Source organism: Rousettus aegyptiacus, unplaced genomic scaffold (genome assembly GCF_014176215.1).
Source record: "Rousettus aegyptiacus isolate mRouAeg1 unplaced genomic scaffold, mRouAeg1.p scaffold_m13_p_9, whole genome shotgun sequence".
Taxonomy (NCBI): domain Eukaryota; kingdom Metazoa; phylum Chordata; class Mammalia; order Chiroptera; family Pteropodidae; genus Rousettus; species Rousettus aegyptiacus.
In genome coordinates this window covers 1,662,968-1,676,401 of record NW_023416312.1, presented here as the reverse complement: position 1 = coordinate 1,676,401, position 13,434 = coordinate 1,662,968, and the positions used below count along the sequence as shown (strand labels likewise).

Below are 13,434 nucleotides of genomic sequence, written 5' to 3'. Positions count from 1 at the left end.
AAAAATAAATAAAATTTAAGTTTAAAAAACTTTATGTAGTCTTTGTTGGGGGTGGGGAAGAAAAATATTTTTTCTGTTTATAGTCCTATCAGAGAAAGCCTGGTCTAGATATAAAAACTGAAGGAATTTTGCTTGGGAGCACTCGGTTCTATATAAAAAGATATCATTTTTATAATGGTATGATCATCTTCCAGTTTTATCTTAATTTGCTAATAAAAATTATCATAAAAATTTTATAGACCTAAAATTTCCATTATGGTTTTTTGGATATATCCTTAATATATTACAGTATTCTCTTACGTTTCATTCAATTTAAATAGAGAGAACTAAGAAATTAAGAGTTATAATTATGTGAATAAGCAATTTACATTTTCCAGGGCATATTTTCCAACATTTTATCACATTTTGGAGGATATTTACCCAGTTTTCTTTTTTTGTCTAAGTAGCCTTTCTTCGCCCCCTCCCTCCCCTTATTCTAATAACATTTTTATTAATTATGTATTTTTTCCAGTATTTCTATGTAAATACCAGCATACTTACTGTTGCGTAATTTGCTATTTTCAATTAATACATCCGGGAGATTGTTCCATATGGCTACAGAGTGCTTCCTTGTTCTTTATTTTATACAGCTGTATAGTGTTTCAGAATATTTTAATCTAACTTCTCAGTGATGCATTTCTTAAAATTTGCTTATTCTAGGGTTCAATAATAGAAGAGAATTAAATTTAGAGGGGAATATCGCATGATTTTCCCATAGTTGTTTTGAGGAAACAAAGATCTGACTTGCTAAAGTTCCACCTGAATTTCCAGCCACCATCATTCAAGCTTTCCCGCCAAATGCTTCAAGTCTTGTCATGAGGTTAACTTCTAAGACAAATGCTACCTGTCAACTTTAAGACCTTTGAGGAACTAGAATACCCACAATTTTGGCATAAAATTTGAATATCATTTTAATGACATCTCAAACTACCTTCTGACTTAGGAGTTTTGAAATACTCAGTATGCGATTATTAACGTTATAAAAAATATGTCCATGAAACCAAAAGACTTCCTTGCAAAGATATTCATCACATTATTGTTCAAAATAAAACACTAGAAACGACCTAAATGTTAATAGGAAGTCATTCAAAAAACCATGGCATATGCAGCTGTTTATTTTATATTCATAAAGAATTTTTAATAATATGGGAACATAGTGTTTTGTAAAACTTTAAGTATAGAATTTTGTATATGTATTAGCTATGTAAAATAGAACGATGAAAGGAAATAGAAATAAACAGTTATTATATCCAGCTGATAGAATTTCAAATATTTACATATTTTCCTTTATATTCCACATTCTCAAAAATATTTACTATAAAGTTATCTTACTTTTACGATCAGAATAAACATGTTAAAAAGCTCTTGGTATTATTATTGGACCTTTGGAGTTATTTGGGTATACTATTTCTTTCTGAAGTTCAAATTTATTTAACAGCTAATATATTCCTAGGTTTTGAAACTCGAAATAAAATAAAAATCGAAAGCATGGATGGGGACATGGGGACCAGCCACGCAGCCAGTTCATCTCACACATAACCCCGTTATCCCTCTTTACAGAGTTAAATACTGTTGTTAATTTATTGTGTATGCTAACAGTCATTTTTATGCAAACACAAGACATATATATCCAAGGTCCCCTCCTTTCGAAACTGTTTTGGGCCTTACTACTTTCACTCAACAAAAAATAGATCCAGAGAACTGTCTACATCTTAGACAATTTCCTTGTTTTTCTTCCCCCACGGCTGCACTGTATTTCATGTTAATTTTTAAGCAAAGTTCTCATAGATCCATTTCTTAAAATTTGCTCATTCCCTGTGATATTTTAGAAGAGTGATATAAAAACTAACTCTAAGTCAAGTGTGTGCACTTTAGCAAGAAAATATCTTGCATTTAGTACAGTGGGTATTCCGCTTTCTGGTCCTTTATTTCATTTTTCCAATATACTGCATACGAGATACCTTGATCGTGGGATTTTTAATCACATTTAAGTTCACAAAACACTCATTACCAAATCATTAAGTACGTTACAAATGTTATCTCCAGGTCTCTCCTTGCAGGAGAAAAACAATATGTCTAACTGGAGACACCTAGGACCTTCGGGACTAGCAGGAAGGTAAAGAAGACAAATGTGAGCCTGAGCCGATCCGGGCCCAGATGTGGGACTGGGTCCCAAGCTGCGAGGGTGGCAGCACTCACTGTGACGTGGCCAGTGGGCACAATAAATGATCAGTGGCAGCAGATGCTAAAACTCCAGAGCAGTCCGACCTGCTGAATGAAGTACAGAAGCGGGCAAATCTGTGATGATCGCTACCTGACGCGATGTGGGATCTGGGGTGGTTTCTTTTGGATTTACTCAGAATTCACCAGATACTTACTCAGTATCTACGCTGAACCAAGGAGGTTTACTATAAGCGGGCTTTGCCCTCCAAGAGCTTGTAAATGAGACACGACCCCAGACCAGATTTGGTTATAATTCAGTATGGACCAGTCCACGGTTGGCACCACAACGCTGCGTAACAAAGCTGCCCACAACTCAATGTCACCCAACAACGAGCGTCTATTTTCATGCTCACAGGTCTGCAGGACGGTGCTGTGCCATGTGAATCTAGCTCCTGGGGCCGAAGGCTAACCCAGGCGGTTCTTCAAGTAGCAGCAAAACAGAAATGCACACTCCTCCTAAGACCTTCCACCCACGTGGATACTGACCCCTGCCTGTGTTCTGTTGGCCAAATCAAGTCACCACCCCGACAGCAGGGGGCACGCAAGGACACTCAACCTCTAGCAGGAGGAATTGGGATACCCAGCATAGTTTTTAAAAAGACTTGGATTCATGGAAGGTTCCAGAACTGGGAACAAAAGCGCAATCTACCACATAGCGAATTAATGTTATGATGAGGGCCAGGCACATGAAGATAGCCGACTGACTGCACGTCTGAACTAAATTTCCCAGCTGCCCTCGCAGTTAGGTGTGGCCAGGGTCCGGGTGGCTGGAGCATCGGTAAAATGACTCGTTCAATTTCAGGCGCGGCTCGTTGAAACCTCCCACCCAGTCTTCCCCCGTGTCCCTCCCTGGAGTCCAAACCTGAATCTCTCGTGGAGGAGGAGAGACTCCGTCTCCCGGGGCTGTGACCGAGAGCGTGCAGCAGTGTGCCCCCTCCCGCCACCTGGAACGACAGCTTGGGGCTCCAAGGCGGTGAGACAGAAGCCACCACAAACCAAGGGCTTCATCCACTACAGAAGGTGCATTATGTTAACCAATAAAAGATGGTAGCTGAGCCATTTCACCCAGGACTGGGGAGGCGGAGAAGCTAAGCTACGTGGAACAAGCTTAGATTACAAACCTGACATGTCAAAGCAAACGGTGATTTTCTATGGGAAAAGGGGGCAAGGTCAAGATTGGTCCAGACAAAATGAAGAGTACAGGTAAGGGCTAAGAGTCGTGACACCATTCAGGACTTCTAAAAATGTCAACAGAGCTAGAGGGTGTGTGTGTCTGTGTGCATGCACACACACACGTGTTTGGGGGGGGGGGGCCAGAAATAACAAGTGCGCACAAATGAGAAACCCAAAGAAAACAGAGCCCAAGCCCTGAACAGTAGAGATAAAGAATGTGGATTCTACCCCTTGAGCCTTAAGAAACAAGGAGATAAACGAGAAACAGAGGATCCGATCTGCCCTTTAGAACAGCTTCTAAATGATGCTCCAAGTGGCACAGTAAGTGCTAAGAGGGAGAGTTCTCAGGGGTGCTGGCTGGCTGCTGGGTGCCCCCAAACACATCTACCTTTCCCGGCACAGAAGGCAGACACGTGGGGCGCAGCTCGAGCCCCAGATGGGAATCTGAGGACTGGTACTGGGCAGAGAGCTCAAGGAGGAACCGTAAACGCTCCTGTGTCAAGGGCAGAGAGCAATTTTTTAGGCCTTGCAACCCATGCGGTGGTCTCAGTCGTTAACTACAGAATTCAGCTCTGCCAAAAGCAGCCGCAGACGATGCACAAACGAGCATGCCTGTGAACCAATAAAACTTCATTCACAAAACCTGGTAGTAGAGCTATTATAAATTAAGTCAAATTTTAAAAAGTTAAACAAATCAGGTGGGCTATAGTATGTAACTAACCTGTGCCCTAAGCCACAGAGGAGGGCATTGCCTTGAGTCCCAGTTCAATTGGCCAGGTGAGGGGCTTGTGACAAAAGTAATCCCAGACTTCAGCCTCGGTAAACCTGACACTACGAAGCGTCCCTGCCCCGGAGTCAAGACTGGGGACTTGGATGTGAACTTCATAAGAGACGAGCACCCTGGACTCCAGTTGGAGGGACCGTTGTAAAATCACCGTGGTTGGATGTATAAGCCAACGCGGAACAGTCTGGAATCGGCCACCTGGCTTCCTGCTCGCCACCACAGCAATCTTCTGCCAGTTAAATAGTCATGCCAGTTAAGTATATAAATACACTCCTTCCTACGTTCATTGGGCGGATTTTAACATTAATTTTATGAACTATGGTCTACTATTTACAGCTCATCTTTGTTAGATAATTATCATGTTATTATTTTCAAATTAAGCAAACCTCACAGAATTTATATATGAAAAACGACCAAGACAAAAAATGAAAATCCTACAGTAAATTATAATTGTACAGAAATTGCTTTTCCTTTTCAAACTTGAGAAATACTTCTTTCATAAAAATTACAGTATTTCCCTATCATTCATAAACGCCTTCCTAAAATAAAAACTTACTGACCTCTGTAAAAACCCATTATAGCATAATCATAATTTTCCTTCTTGAGCTTATAGCAGTAAAACACAGACTTCTTAGAAGTTCAAGTTGATTACTTTTAACCATCAATTACGGAAAAAGAACTGCTTCAAATTTCAACACAGAAATAAAATTTTCTTCTCTGAGACCTAGTCCAAGAGCAGGCCACTTCCTTTTAAACTGTGTAGTCTGTTACATTCCTGAGTTTCCCATCATGACTGCTAGGCTAAACAAACAATAATAATTTATTTGCGAGAAGTATTAGATCGGGTTGTATATTACTTTGCTAATTATTTAGTTTAGACTATCGTCTGCCAAGTACGGTAAACCATACTTGAAAATATATTTCTAAAAGAAGAGTTTAGGCAGGAAATCCTTCTCATCTCTCTGCCAGGAAAAAAAAAAATGGGAATGTTAACTGTGTTATCTAAAACTAAGGCTTAGATTTCTTCTAGATAATTTTCACAGCTTAAGCACATAATGGCCTAAATTGCTCAGAAGAAAGGCGGCATTCCTTCCTTTCTTCTGTTTGCTCTGTGAAAAACTAAAATAAAGGTAGTGTATAGCTTTTCATTACAATGCTCTCAGTCAAATCATAATAGAGTTGGGCTAAACTCAACTCCAAACTAATACACCTGCCTGCCTCCAGTCCTCTGCCGACAACTAAATCTACTTATCTAGTTTTCTTTCCACTTGGAAAACGATTAATGAAGGTCATCAGCCATTAGGACCAGAAGGCTCAAGTGTACTGTAAGGGAGTAGCAGGCATTTCCCTGTGGACTGGTTTATCAGTTCTCCAGCGCATGTCCGATGAGGCTATACGAGTACCGCTGCCCAGTCTTTTTCCACCCATGTTCGTTTAGAAGTTTAAAGGCCGTTGGACAGCGAGCATCTCTCTAACAAGTACCTCTTCGGCCCAAAGGAAGCAGGCCAACTTAGCGAGCAGAGTAAGCATGCAAAATTGTCCCCAGTGCGACAAAATCCAATAGGGCAATTATGTTCATTTCTAATGGTCATTGTCCCAAAGTTAAATAAATGATCTGTCATCAGAAGTTTCGATAAAGATGAGGTCTATGTGAATTGTGACTGTACTCTGCTGAATTTGCGTACTTAATATGCTAAATTCGACACGTGTTGACCAAGTCTTCCTAACCACACTCCAGCCAGGCTCCTCTGAGCCCTTTCTCCACTGGGTCTCAGCTCTGGCTTACTAAGACCTGATCAAACACAAACTTAGTTTCGAACAGTTCAAGGCCACTTCGCTAAGATGATGCCGGCCCCCTCAACATGCCTACCTGCGAAAACTCAAGCCTGACCACAGCTGAAGATAGGGCCTCTATGGGAGGGGAGGAGCCTAAGTCAGGTAAGTGCCAGTTAGCACACCCAGGTGGGTTTCACTAGCATCAAGGCCACCTTTTCTCGCTCTCTAGCTCACTTGCTCCCTACTCCCTCATTCTCCCCGTAAAATGCCCGGTCACCTCTCCACAAACAGAATTTGTGTTGAGTTCACACTGGCCTCTTTTCCTTATTGCAATAGCGTCTTCGTATTCCTGATTAAAATCTGTCCTGGCGCTTTAACTAGTGTCTGGCTTTGTTGATCTTTGACAGTGTGTATTTGGTTAGACCTGTGCCCACACACATGTGCTGATTATGTAAAGAAGAGAAAATAGGAAAAGGCGTTGTTTAACCGAGATAAAATGTCAGGCCGTGCAGGCCATAAGTTCTCCACAGCATCTATATCACTCTGCTGTTTTAACAGCAAATGTAGCCACAGACAATAGTCAAATACATGAGCTTAGCTGTGTTTGAATAAAACTTTGTTTATGGCCACTGATGTGCGAATTCCATACTATTCTTCTTTAAATTTTGTTTCGAACCGTTGAAAAATTGACAAAAAGATTTTTAAACCATTTGTTAGCGCACAGGCTATACCAAAACAGTCAGGAGGCCAGATTTGGCCCAGAAGCCAGAGTTTGCCAATCCCCGCCTTAACCTACTGATCATTCTCTTTCCTTGCTATGGCTAGCTTCCAAAGTTCAAGATCATTTGATGGTAACGGTAAACGTGGTAGATTTCAGGGCTGTATTTCTCAACAAACGCAAAAACTGCTGTCAATTTTCTCATCGAGCCTAGTATGAAATGAGTGATTTTTTTAAGTCCATTCCTTAAAGATAAATTTCTATTTCGCCGATAATGTGTATTCTCTCACAGCTAAATTTCCATGGCAAACTCCAAATGGAATAACAAAGTAATCAAGTTGAAGTGTGTCTGTGTGTGTGTAAAGAAAGAACGAACAGTTAGAAGGTCCATAAATAGTGAGAATTTCCAGGTCATGCTTTTAAAGTACAAGTAGGTTTCACTGCAGCTGACCATCCATATCAAATTCTGATAGCAAGAAGGTGAAATTCACTTGTGAGAGAGAGAGACAGAGACAGAGAGACAGACAGACAGTGAGAGAGTCAGAGAGAGAGAGATGCTTGAAACATTACAAGCCTGAACTAGAAAATGCCACCCCACCCCACCGAACTGCTAGCTACTAGACTTTCACAGCTGCAAACTAGCAACCCCTGGGAAACCAGAGTTAAATATTCCTAAAACAGGAATCTAGCTCTGTTATGAAACTGTTCATCATTTCACCTCTTGACAGCCAGGAAAATCAGCAGAACTCAGAAAGGACTGAGACAATGAGCAAGTAGCAGGTTTCATAAAATTCAAATCCAGAGTCTTTGGGAGCTTTTCACTAATAGCCTCCCGAGCTCACTGTTACCAGCAACATTAGTGCAATTATTCATGTAAAAAGGAGAGATGGGAAAATCTGACCTTTTGCATTGCTTCTTTAACTTTCCCCTTTCCCTAAAGAATATTTAATTCAGAATAAAGAAAAAGGAAAACAAAATAGAAGCCCACTAGTCTCTAAATAGATTTTACATAAAAATCTGAGGAAATTATATAGTTTTTCATGCTTCCTCAAATGTCTGACATCTGTAATGAAATTAGCACTTTATTATTATAGGTATAGACCACAAAATAACCCATGCAAACTGCAAAACAATATACAGCAGCCCCCAAATTTACCTACTAGTGCAAGAAATAGCCTGCGTATGAATAATTGGCACCCAATCATTATCTCAAAGCATTTGCCATTTTGCTTAAAGAAAATAAATGAAGTCAGGCTATTCAATCCATGAACACGTCTCTGTTTAATAACACCCCTATGAGCTTTGGGTTTCAAATCATTTCCCTTAGGCAAAGGGGCATAATCATGTTTTTCTACTGAACTGCATTATTCTATAAACACTTCAAAGAGTGCGTCTACTTTACAAATGAAATAGTCGATACAGAGAACAGTAACAATAAAAATATATGCCTACTTTAATACTATTACTGGTTTATAAGGCAATCAGCTGTAATGCTCTAATCTATAAGGATGGAAAATGATATATAACTGTTACCAAGGAAACAGAGAAGTAAAATTGCATGTAAACTATCAAGCAGTTTAATAACCAGAAAATTAGAAGAACAAGAAAACACATCTCCAGATAGAACCATGACACACTGTGCCACCCACGATGGATGCAATTGAGGGTCACAACTCCAAAAGATGATGTAAAGGATTGCAATTTGCCAGCTATTCCAATGCTTGGCAGCAATTTTTTAATGAGGATCATATGATGGTACCGGGTTCTTGAGGGGCAATTTGAATTCTAATTTTTCACATGATTAAAAAGGCATAAATTCTGGGAACAAGTGGTTAAATGTAGCCGCTTTGAAAAGAAAAAAAAAAAGAATGCTGCTTATCAATTCCAGTGTGGATTAATATTCTCTGGGAAATTTCTGTAATTACCACTCTCTTTACTCACAGATAGGACATTTAGCAAACATCAGGTGCGCTTTCTGCAGCCAAAGCTTTCTGAATTAACATTTAGAAACTCAAGTTCTTGGGAACCAAAGGCCAGGCTAAGGCCTGGGGTAAAAATACGTGTGCTCACCTCTAAACCAAGAGATTCTGAAACACTCAAATAGCGACATTGATCACAGCTAACTCCTTTAGGAAGATTAACCATTTTAAAAATCAGGAGAGTCCTGCAGTGTAAGCACTTTTACACTTCACCTTTGAGAAAAGAACTTCATTTCTGTAACAGTGTTTAAATCACACACGTGAGACCATTCATTCAAGGGCTGAAACAAGCAGCTGCAAACATGTGTTTCTGCGTGCTGATGACCCTCCGAAGGTTTTTCTATTTCAGCTTAGGGACCATTGTCGAGCTCACACCCACCAACAAGAAGGATCTCATCGGCACATAAGCTCAGGACATGTGCAGTTTCTCTCTTTAGAATAAACACTCTGTGTGGATCGCGTTAAGGATAGAAAGGGAAATTCACACTCATTTACTAAATTTTAACCTCTTTTTAAAATAACATACTAAGCCCCTACAGCCTGGCTTGGATTTTGCAAAAACCCAGATTTGGGAATATCATGAAGGCATGCTAGAATTTAGTGAAATGAGCCTAAAACATCTTTTCCCTGACACACACGGCACTGTCCTCCCCCAAGCTTCAGGATTTAAGGACCGAATCTAGGATCTGGACGTTTCGTTAACCTTATCGTTGTTATCAGCTGAGGCCACCCAAATCTACCTGGGTTACTTTCACCGATATTATTGGTTGATCTTCCCTCTCCTTCGGCTTTAACTCTGTCCATCACACAGATGGCACCAGGCAATCACTAAACTGTTGCTCACAGCCGTTTCCCATCCATGGTTCATGATTTGACAGCTGTTTATAAATCAGCCATAGGCAGAAGCAAGCTGGAAGTTAATAGAATGGAAGTGTGAAGCCATAGCCCTCGATGACATTGGTGCGAAACGAAACGCTCTGCTATACTCCGATCATCCTCTCCTTGACCCATCTGTCTTCTGATGAGCAGGGCGACGCCTCAGCACTGGCTACTCCGAGAGACATATTGACCCACGAACTGTATACCTCACACCTACCCATTCTGAGTCACACTGGGGCCCTTTCCCTGGAAATCTGCTTGTGAGATTAAGACCCACCCAGGTGAGCAGAGAGGGAAGGTGGAGATGGGCTAGAACGGTGAGTTAAAGACCTGAGGATGTTGGAGAGAGGGGCACAGCCGAATAGCAACATCCGAACTGTATGTTTCTGAAACGACCCAAGTATAATCTAGCAATGCAAAGTCAACATGCATTTCGGACTCGGGCTACCTGAAGCTGCTCGTTGTTGCCTGATTCAATGAGCACGGCCCACCCTGACAGTAAGGAGTGAAGGAAAGCCTAGAATTATTCTCTCTGTACTGCAAGAGAGTCCGAACCCTGTCCTAGAAAAGCCCTACTGTCTACCTCCCCCAGGCTGTGGTGGTAAGTGCTGTGGGAGCTCCGGTCCTTCCAGACACCTGGGCAGAGAAAGTGGGGTACAGTCTTCTAAGACTTCTCAGAGCAGGTTCTCACGGTTAACGCCACATCGCAACAAGCGCAGACCTGCTTCCTGGGCTCCATGAAGACCCCGAAGGCGTGAGCAGGGCCGAGGAAGGCTCTGACGGCGTAATAAAAACCTGGGCGGCCCGAAAGTGGCAATGTTCTTCTCCGTTCTCAGCACCGCCCGAGAAATCTGTGCCGAAAATGATGATTTTCCCTTCCGTTTCAACAACATGGCCACTTGGAAGCAAATTTCTAAATCTTGCAAGGCTTAGGACTACAGAATTACCGGAAGGAAGGCTAAAGGTCTTTCTCTTCCTTCTCCTTGAATTCAGCATCTAGGTCACTGCTGGGCACACCTGGTCAACCTGCAAGCTGAGTTTTTCCAGTGTGTGGCGGTCTGATCTGGGGGTGGGGGCTGGGGGAAGTGGGCCACTTTTTGTCACTGCTTTTTGTTAGGAGTAGACAAGCTCTAAGCGCTCCTGGCTTCCCCCGGCCGCGGCGATTGCACCCATCTCCTCTTAGCCCCGAATGATACGAATTTACACATGTGACCCCCGAGCACCACCGGGTCTTCTCCTAAGGGAAAACAAACTGTTGTGAATGCCGCTGGCTGTGTGCGCAAGGGCGTGTGTGTCCCTGTGTGCGGGGCTACACCCGTGGACACGCCAGCCCCGCGAGCCAGGGAGAGAGAAGTTGGACGCAGCAGCCCCCGGCCGCCTCGGCTCGGTGCTGTCTTAAGCCCCGCTGCTCTCTCCGCAGCGTTGGCTTGTCCCCCAGCCTCCCGGAGAATAAAGCACCAAGTTGCCCGAGCGGCGGCCCTGGGTGCAAAGGAACCGGCGCGGCCCCTACCTCGAGAGCTTTGCAATCTTCACAAAGCTGAAGACATCCATGCAGGCGGACGGGGACCCCGAGCGCGGCGGCTCCCGTGCCCTTTCTCACGCCAGCGACGGCAGCCTCGGCAGCCCCATGGCCGGCCGGGACCTCAGCGCGCCCCGGGGCTCGAGTGGCGGCGGCGGCAGCGGGTGGCGGCGGGTGGCGGCGGCGGCCCGGGAGAGCCTGCACCTGGAGGCGGCGGCTGCTACCCCCCTCCGGTCGCGAGCTGCGTGTGCATCCCGGAGCAGGACCATTGATGGGCGCCCGTGCAGGGAAAACTCAATGGAGAGGGGGCGGGGGCGGCGAGAGCGGCCGGGTCGTGCGCCCCGCCCAGTGCGCCCCGGCCCGGAGCGCCGCGGGGCGCCCTGCGGAGGCGAGGCCTGGGCGAGGGGCGCCGCTCCCGTGCCCCGGGCTGGCGGCGCGCCTGCCCCGCTCGGCGGAGTGCGGCCGGGGCCGGGAGTCGGCGGGCGCGCTGGCACACACGCGCGCACCCCGCGCGGCACTGCAGCTGCCTCCCAGCCTCCTTCCCCAAGCCGAGTCCCTGCTCCTCTCCCCGCCCCCACCTCGGAGGGGGTGCTCTCCTGTCGCTCCCTCCGTGTGTGCCTTCCGATCTGAAAGATCGGCTCCAACTAACGGACTCGGGCACACCTGGACCCTTCCCTCCCCAAGGCAAAGGACAGCCAGAGCCACCGCAGGTCGCCCAAAGCCTCGGTTTGTTTTATAAACAAAACTAGGGATGGGGAAGGAGCGGGGATGACCGAGGCTGGGTGGATCGTCAGCGGGAAGCGGAGGCAGATAAATGCCCGGTGCGGGGGGCTCCCATAGAAGAGCGCAGAGTTCCCACCGTTTCCCCCCCAAACCGCTGGAGCGAGACGTGGCAGCTGGGCTGGCCGGGAAGGTGTGTCTCTGGCCGGCGGCCCCGGGGAAGCGTCGGAGAAATAAGAAAATAAGAACGCGAGGCGTTGGGCGGTGGGGGCGCATGCAGCTGCTTCTTTAACTAGAGGGGCGCAGACAGGAGGGTCCCAGGAGCCAGTGTGAATGGGGTTCAGGATGGAAAGAAAGAGAAGGGAGGAAACGGGGATCTGGCGGGCAGCCAGCTGTTTTCGCAAATTGAGCGGTGGGTGAAGAAGGAAGGAAAAAAAAAAAAAACAAAAAACCTCACTCAAAAAACAAAAACACAGAAACATAAACACTCACCTCAGGCAGAGCAAACTCCAAGTTGCAGCCATCTAGAACTCCTAGCCTTCGCTTTTACATAATTATCTGGGATAATCACCCCTCTTCAATAACTCAGCTCTGTCTCCCCGGGGCTCCAGCTTCCTGGGGGACCCTTTTTCTTGTCCTCCCTCTCTTGGAGTCTCAAGGCCTCTTCTCTCAAATCCTTTCAAATCTCTCCCCAGACTCTCTGAAGGTCAGGTGGCTACACAAACTGTGTGTTCTCCCACTCAGAAGCGTCCACCTGATGGCAGGGCCACCGCGAAGAAAAGATGCCACCCCCTGAAACGCTGGAGGATGTGGCCAGTGCGCTTCTAGCTCTCGGAGGGGATCAGGAAAAAGGAAATAGATTTAAAGTTCCCAGACTGGTGTTCCTATCCGGGTCTGCTGCTGTATGTAAAGGCTTCGGTATTCACACCAAGTACCAGCACTTTTTTTTTTTTTTAAAGGCATTTCTTTAAAAAACTAAACATAAAATCAGTAGCAATCTGAAGTATCTAAATGATTTGAAACTCAGGCATAAAATTACGTTATTTAAAAAATAAATAGAATCAATTTTCCTTTAGCTTCTGATAGACTAGTTCCACGAACAGGGATGGGATTGGAAGAGGCGAGAGGGACCCTGACTTTTGAACAGCCGACTGTTTGTGTAAAATAATTATACTTCGGGTCTGCATCACGCTTTCTAATTTTTGAAGCACTTTTGCATTTGAGTCTCATAGCAACCCTGTCATATAAGGAAACGTGTTTTAAAAAGCGAATTCTTTTGTTTTTATGCCGCAATCTATTCCCCACGTACTAGACAAAGAGGTATGTTTTAAACGTGGGTCAGATGAGGTTACATGTATGATGCAAACTTTACAAAAAATCTGCATTATCTTTTGAGCTAAAGTGGCACTCTTACAATGAACGACAGGCCTTAGGGGCATGGGCGTCAGTCTCCCAGACCTCATCCCCTGCTCCCCACCTCTCTCCCGCCTCCACACTTATGGGGCCCCCGAACACTGGGCTCCTTGCTGATCTTCAAGCTCTGCAAGTACCCTCCCACCTTTGCCTCTTTGCAGTGGTTCTTGCCTGAGCCTGGACTGCTCTCCCGTCAGATATTTGCATGGCC

At 44.8% G+C, this 13,434-nt stretch overlaps 1 protein-coding gene across 3 annotated transcripts in view; it reads right to left on the bottom strand.

Moving 5' to 3' along the window:
* FRMPD4 (FERM and PDZ domain containing 4) overlaps positions 1-12,665 on the bottom strand; it is a 455,926-nt gene extending 443,261 nt beyond the window's left edge. The window contains exon 1 of one of the 3 annotated variants that reach the window (XM_036227302.1): positions 12,303-12,665. In XM_036227302.1, coding sequence (XP_036083195.1) covers positions 12,303-12,334 — 32 coding nt within the window. In that variant the 5' untranslated portion in view covers positions 12,335-12,665. Of the gene's footprint in view, positions 1-11,081; positions 11,610-12,302 lie in introns of those variants that run through there. The other 2 variants (XM_036227304.1, XM_036227301.1) reach the window with 2 other exon arrangements.
* Positions 12,666-13,434: the final 769 nt, after the last annotated feature.